Here is a 7916-nt window from a genome sequence, read left to right on the forward strand (position 1 = left end):
CTGTTGATTTTTTAAAATTAATTCTAAATTTCTATCTTCTCTTCTCTTACAGCTTTTGTGTCATGGACTAAATTCTATACAACTTTTCCCAAGGAACTAAAGCCTATATTCAATGTGAAAAACGCCCATATGGGACATTTTGCAAAAAGTTTCGCTTTAAAGGATCAACCCACCTCGTTTACTAAGAAACATTCAATGCCGAAACCTGCTCTTCCCACAAATCGTTTAACCTATACGGAAAGGTACGTTTGTCCGAAATTTGACGTAATTTTGGGAATAACTAATTTTTCAATTTGATTTTTACAGAGACCCAGAGAAAATCAAACAGGAAAAGAAGGCTAGAAAACATCGTTTTGGTACCACTGTAACTGGAGCTGTTCGAAATGTTAATCGTCCCGAACCAAATAGATTAGCAAAAATGATACCCACATCTAGGGTATTAACTATATCAGAATTTGACAGTGGTTTACCTTCGAAAAAGAAGAAACATTGATTGATTTAGACGATTTTTTTTATTTCTGTTTAGTTATCAATAAAATAAATGTTTTATGCTAATTACCTGTAAGACGATTATAATTGTCGAAGTACTTTTGCCACTCTGATTGAGGTATCTCCAAAATATGGATTCTGAGCGCATCAACCACTTCTTCAGGTATCGAAAAACGAAGACCTTTCATTTTACTTTTTACTTACGGGAATAAATAAAATTTGGTGCCAAATAAAGGATATACGGCGGATGATCCATCAAATCGATGTTTTAAGTGTCCAATAAGTATATACGGCCGTAAGTTCGATCAAACTGAATCTTACGTACCCTCCACCATGGATAGTGTACATAGTTCTACTAAAGACTATTATCCACCATCGAATTACTTGGTAACAGTTGCCGACGGATGGGATGTAATTTACTCTTCCAAGAGGCTCTGTGGATATGGATAAATTTTTGCATGGTTGTTAAAGTGCTAATACTAACATCACATACCGAATTTCCGGATCAGATGAAATTTACTTCTCTTAGAGGTTCTAGTGCTCAAATCTGGGGATCGGTTTATCGGTAATTATGAACGTAACAGGTTGGCTGATAAGTCCCCGGTCTAACAAAACACATTTTTTTTTGCCAAAATTCGTTTTTATTATTCAACATAGTTCCCTTCAAGAGCGATACAACGATTATAACGACCTTCCAATTTTTTGATACCATTTTGGTAGTACTCCTTCGGCTTTGCCTCAAAATAGGCCTCAGTTTCGGCGATCACCTCTTCATTGCAGCCAAATTTTTTCCCTGCGAGCATCCTTTTGAGGTCTGAGAACAAGAAAAAGTCGCTGGGGGCCAGATCTGGAGAATACGGTGGGTGGGGAAGCAATTCGAAGCCCAATTCATGAATTTTTGCCATCGTTCTCAATGACTTGTAGCACCGTGCGTTGTCTTGGTGGAACAACACTTTTTTCTTCTTCATATGGGGCCGTTTTGCCGCGATTTCGACCTTCAAACGCTCCAATAACGCCATATAATAGTCACTGTTGATGGTTTTTCCCTTCTCAAGATAATCGATAAAAATTATTCCATGCGCATCCCAAAAAACAGAAGCCATTACTTTGCCAGCGGACTTTTGAGTCTTTCCACGCTTCGGAGACGGTTCACCGGTCGCTGTCCACTCAGCCGACTGTCGATTGGACTCAGGAGTGTAGTGATGGAGCCATGTTTCATCCATTGTCACATATCGACGGAAAAACTCGGGTGTATTACGAGTTAACAGCTGCAAACACCGCTCAGAATCATCAAGACGTTGTTGTTTTAGGTCAAATGTGAGCTCGGGCGGCACCCATTTTGCACAGAGCTTCCGGATATCCAAATAAAGGGTGATACGGTCAAAATTTGGTCAATATAAACTTGACGTATTTCTTTCAATTTTGCATTTAAAAACCCTGAACACCCCTCATTTTGAAGGTGTGTGTTTGTAGAATGTTGCTCCTATTTTGATTTTGGAATTCACTCTTCAGTTGTCAAAATGCCGTCCAAGCAAGAAGAGCAGCGTATCAACATTTTGCTCGCGCATTGCGAAAATCCGAGCTACTCGCACGCAAAGCTAGCAAAATCGCTAAAAGTTGCCAAATCAACTGTTACAAATGTAATTAAAGTGTTTGGGGAACGTTTGTCGACAGCCAGGAAGTCTGGATCGGGGGGAAATCGAAAACCGGAAGCCGCTGAGACGACAAAGAGAGTTGCCGGTAGTTTCAAGCGAAACCCTAACCTCTCTCTCCGAGATGCCGCAAATAAGCTGTGTATCGTGTACAATCGTGCATCGAGCCAAAAAACGAGCCGGACTATCGACTTACAAGAAGGTAGTGACTCCAAATCGCGATGATAAACAAAATACGGCGGCCAAAGCGCGATCCCGTAGGCTGTACACGACGATGCTGACGAAGTTTAACTGCGTGGTAATGGACGACGAAACCTACGTCAAAGCCGACTACAAGCAGCTTCCGGAACAGGAGTTTTATACGGCAAAAGGAAGGGGAAAGGTAGCAGATATTTTCAAGCACATAAAACTGTCAAAGTTCGCAAAGAAATATCTTGTTTGGCAAGCCATCTGTACCTGTGGCTTGAAAAGCAGCATTTTCATAGCTTCCGGGACTGTCAACCAAGAAATTTACGTGAAAGAGTGTTTGAATAAACGTCTGCTGCCTTTCCTGAAGAAACACGGTTGTTCCGTACTGTTTTGGCCAGATTTGGCATCTTGCCATTATGGTAAAAAGGCCATGGAGTGGTACGCCGCCAACAACGTGCAGGTGGTTCCCAAGGACAAGAACCCTCCCAACACGCCAGAGCTCCGCCCAATTGAGAAATACTGGGCTATTGTCAAGCGGAACCTAAAGAAGCCCAAAACAAACTGCTAAGACCAAGGCAAACTGGCTTTCTGCGGCGAAGAAGGTGGACAAGGTGGCTGTACAAAATCTGATGGCAGGTGTCAAGCGTGAGGCCCGGCAATTCGGATTTGGAAAAGCGAAAGCCTAACTGAATATTTTTCCTGAATTTTATACTAATTGAACTTGAAAAAGAAATTTAATTTGATTTTTTAAATAAACGATTTCGCCGATTTGCACGCGTTTTCCCTTGACCAAATTTTGACCGTATCACCCTTTATTGATGAATGATATGACCAACACGTTCCTTTGATATCTTTAACGCCTCTGCTATCTCGATCAACTTCATTTTACGGTCATTCAAAATCATTTCGTGTTTTTTTTTATGTTTTCGTCGGTAACCACCTCTTTCGGGCGTCCACTGCGTTCACCGTCCTCGGTACTCATTTCACCACGCTTGAATTTTGCATACCAATCAATTATTGTTGATTTCCCTGGGGCAGAGTCTGGAACCTCATAATCAAGCCAAGTTTTTGCTTCCACCGTATTTTTCCCCTTCAGAAAACAGTATTTTATCAAAACACTAAATTCCTTTTTTTCCATTTTTTTTCACAATAACAAAAGTTGCTTAACAAAAGACGCTCTATCTCACAAACTAATTGACTTACAGACGTCAAATTTTGACACGAATCATTTGAAGGTTGGTACTATATAAAAATAATATGCATTTAATACTAGCGACGCCATCTATGTGTCAGACCGAGGACTTATCAGCCAACCTGTTGTATGGACCAATTTTTGCATGGTATATATATATATATATATATATATATATATATATATATATATATATATATATATATATATATATATATATATATATATATATATATATATATATATATATATATATATATATATATATAATTATAGATCAATATCGATTAATGTTTGCATGGTGTTTAGAGGGCATATAGTAACATAACTGGGGATCGGCTTATTTTGGGGCTACATAAAATTTATGGATCGATATTCATATGCTATATCGATATTCTGTACCACATTTCAACTGGATCGGGTGAAATTTGCTCTTCCGATGCTGCGGAAACAAATCTTGTGATCGGTTTATATGGAGGCTATATAAAATTATAGACCGATATTGACCAATTTTTGGATGGTAGTAAGAGGGAATGTCTTGAAATTATTCTGTACAGTACTGAACTTCTCTCTTATAACTGAGTGCTGCCCGATTCTATGATTAGCTCTATGACAAGGGACCACCATTTTATAGCCGAGTCCGAACGGCGCTCGACACCAGTGTGCGGAAGATGGTGTGAATCGGTCCATGTTTGGGTATAGGCCCCACATATAGCTTGATCTCCCGATTTGACTTCTTGGACTTCTAGACATGGAATTTTTTATGCGATTTGCCTGAAATTGGATTTCTATAGGAAGGTATTTTAGCTCACACATAGGTGAGCCGAATATAGTGTGAATCCGTCCATGTTTTGGTATAGCCCCCATATTGCCCGATCTTTCGGTTTGACCTTTTGAGCGTCTAGATACCCCAATTTTCATCCGATTGAGAGGTTTCGAAGGAATCTATTATATTTGATTCATGCTGGTGGGTATTTAAAATTTGTCCCGACCGAACTTAAGACCGTATATACTTCGTATTTCGAATGGCCTAATTTAATATAATAAGTCTTTCATTTTTTATCATCTCATCACGCCAGATCTACACTAAAGACTACACAATTCAATCACGAAATTAATTGATCCAATTAATTTTTTAATTGAAATGTCTTCAATCACAGAAATGATAGTATCAATTAAAAATTAATGGACAGTCAATTAAAAAATTAATTGATCCAATTAAAAAATTAATTGATACTATTAATTTGTGTGATTGATTTTTATTTCATTTAAAACATTTGTTGATTCAATTAAATTTTTTATTGAATATTTTTTTAAAACTCAATTAAGACTTTAATTGTAAAAATTTTCGTGAAATTTTTTTCTGTGTATGGAATCTTGCATTAGTCAGCAAAGAAACGTATGTCTATTTAGGCTTGTGAGATTGATATCTGGCGTATTTTTTTCAATAGCTTGATAATCAATCATATCCTTATGCCTGTATTCATAATAAATAATTGAAAGTTTATGGAAGGAATTTGTATGGTAATAATAGGTTTAAAGTTTACGTTAACTTTTATGAATATGGGGGTTAATCTTTATATCTTATTAAATTTGTAAGTTCTTATTAAAATTGTAATAATAATATGTTGTTTATGAATATTTTCATATTCGGTATGTTTTCTTTATGTTGCAGAAAATTAATTTCTTCGCATTGACTTACCAATTTTCCAAAACCTTTTAAGAATAACGAATTTGTGATGCAAATGTGAATAATGCAGATTTTCATTCTTCGGTAGACGAATCACGTGAAACTAGAAATCAAGAAAAACCAATTATTTTTAAGTGAAAGCAAAGCGGAAAATGAAATCAATTTGACGGGTAAGTAAAAACAACGGATGGAGTTTCTAAGCAAGCCTGAATTTTCGATAGACGGGATAGATAACCAATTTGGATAAAGGGCTAGATAACTTATTTAGAAAAAGGGACATCGATCGGTGGATATCCTGGAATGTTTGTAACAGACAGTTAATGTGATATGTCATCGACTGAATTTGATCCAGAAGCACCAGAATGCTTCTATAACTATAATATAATAGGTTGATCAGTTTGTCTGGGAGCTATTACATTATTACCTTGGGATCAGTTTATATCTCTCGAAATAACTCGGGATAATTAGTCCAGATACGATTAATCAAAACTGGTCCAACATTTGAAAATATAAAATTTGCAACAATTTAACCACGATTAAAACTCAACTTTTCTATTTAAATTGTAACACAAAGTATTCAACTGTAAATCGATCAGAATTCATTTAAATATTTTCTAATATTGCCATGAAATGTTTATGCGCGCAATGGGAATAAATCGAACAAATTTCTGATCTGTATTCATGCGTTTAATCGAAAAAAATATCTTGTAAAATGTTAGTAAATTGGCTCTTTATCATTCACAAACGTATATGTCCGTACGTACGTACGTATATAAGGATGGTTCACTATGGCTACATTGGACATTGACAATATGGCGACAGCTATGGCAGTAGATGGTAGCCACTTGCCAGTTTCTATTATGGATTCATATAGCCAAGCTGGTATATGAGATTGTATCCTGTCGCCCATCCATAGGGTCACCATCACCACCGCCCTCAATTCGTATCTATCCACACAACTTGATGCGGTTTGATAAAAGTTTAATTTTCCACCAACCGCCCCTGTACGAACCCTGCCAAGCTCTTGGATCATCAAAGTAGTTTTTTTTTCACATCTTTAACTTTGTGCAAGCCGGACATCCTTTTGGGAAAAAATGTTGTTAAAATGCGCTAAAACATTTTCCATTTCCCCCAATCTCTCTCCTGTTTTTTTTTTGCTATGGATTTTGCTGGGATGGTTGGATTCGTTTATCTCAACTTTAATCTTCTTGGAAATGAAGGAGAAGAGAAAAAACATGAACGGTATCAAAGAGAGACATCAGCGTAAGTTCTTTAGAAAAATATTAAAAATCCATTTTCCGCTGGATGAATAGCTATTCAGTGGTGGAAATATGTTAGCAATTCCATCATAGTTTCCTTGTAACAAGATTTATATCAATGGATTTGGAACATGTGCCAAATGGTTTTATATTTGATGGACATACCAATTTGTAAAACCTCCAAATTAGGATGAAGGAATTCAGAGAGGGTGGTGACTAAAATGAGTCCAGGACGACCAGGAAGTAAAATATAAATATATGAAAATTGATGGAATTTACGAGTATGTTATATGTCAAGGAGGATACTGTGTTCGGGTTTCAAACCGAAAAGCAGTTTTTTTCACGGTTAACAGGTTGGCTAACAAAGAAAAACAGAAAAAAACCGGTCTAACAAAGAAAAACACATTTTTTTGTCAAAATTCGTTTTTATTATTCAACATAGTTCCCTTCAAGAGCGATACAACGATTATAACGACCGTCCAATTTTTTGATACCAGTTTGGTAGTACTCCTTCGGTTTTGCCTCAAAATAGGCCTCAGTTTCGGCGATCACCTCATTCATTGCAGCCAAATTTTTTCCCTGCGAGCATCCTTTTGAGGTCTGATATTCTCCAGATCTGGGGACCAGATCTGGAGAATACGGTGGGTGGGGAAGCAATTCGAAGCCCAATTCATGATTTTTTGCCCTCGTTCTCAATGACTTGTGGCACGGTGCGTTGTCTTGGTGGAACAACACTTTTTTCTTCTTCATATGGGGCCGTTTTGCCGCGATTTCGACCTTCAAACGCTCCAATAACGCCATATAATAGTCACTGTTGGTGGTTTTTCCCTTCTCAAGATAATCGATAAAAATTATTCCATGCGCATCCCAAAAAACAGAGGCCATTACTTTGCCAGCGGACTTTTAAGTCTTTCCACGCTTCGGAGACGGTTCACCGGTCGCTGTCCACTCAGCCGACTGTCGATTGGATCTTTAAGGCCTCTGCTATCTCGATCAACTTCATTTTACGTTCATTCAAAATTATTTTGTGGATTTTTTTTTATGTTTTCGTCGGTAACCACCTCTTTCGGGCGTCCACTGCGTTCACCGTCCTCCGTGCTCATTTCACCACGCTTGAATTTTGTATACCAATCAATTATTGTTGACTTCCCTGGGGCAGAGTCCGGAAACTCATTATCAAGCCAAGTTTTTGCTTCCACCGTATTTTTTCCCTTCGAAAACAGTATTTTATCAAAACGCGAAATTCCTTTTTTCCATTGTTTTTTTTTTCACAATAACAAAAGTTGCTTCACAAAAGACGCTCTATCTCACAAACTAATTGACTTACAGACGTCAAATAATACTAGCGACGCAATCTATGTGTCAGACCGGGGACTTATCAGCCAACCTGTTATGACAGAAGAGAAGAGAGAGCTTCATTCTCCTCATTTGTTAATAATACACCT

General features: G+C 37.5%; 1 protein-coding gene across 1 annotated transcript in view; it reads left to right on the forward strand.

Annotated features, from left to right (window-relative positions):
• Positions 1 to 555, forward strand: part of LOC142229042 (putative ATP-dependent RNA helicase CG8611) — a 63918-nt gene extending 63363 nt beyond the window's left edge. The window contains exons 7-8 of the mRNA XM_075299580.1: positions 53 to 242; positions 307 to 555. Coding sequence (XP_075155695.1) covers positions 53 to 242; positions 307 to 493 — 377 coding nt within the window. The 3' untranslated portion in view covers positions 494 to 555. The remainder of the gene's footprint in view (positions 1 to 52; positions 243 to 306) is intronic.
• The last annotated feature ends 7361 nt before the right edge of the window (positions 556 to 7916 follow it).

This window comes from Haematobia irritans, chromosome 3, assembly GCF_050003625.1.
Source record: "Haematobia irritans isolate KBUSLIRL chromosome 3, ASM5000362v1, whole genome shotgun sequence".
Taxonomy (NCBI): Eukaryota; Metazoa; Arthropoda; class Insecta; order Diptera; family Muscidae; genus Haematobia; species Haematobia irritans.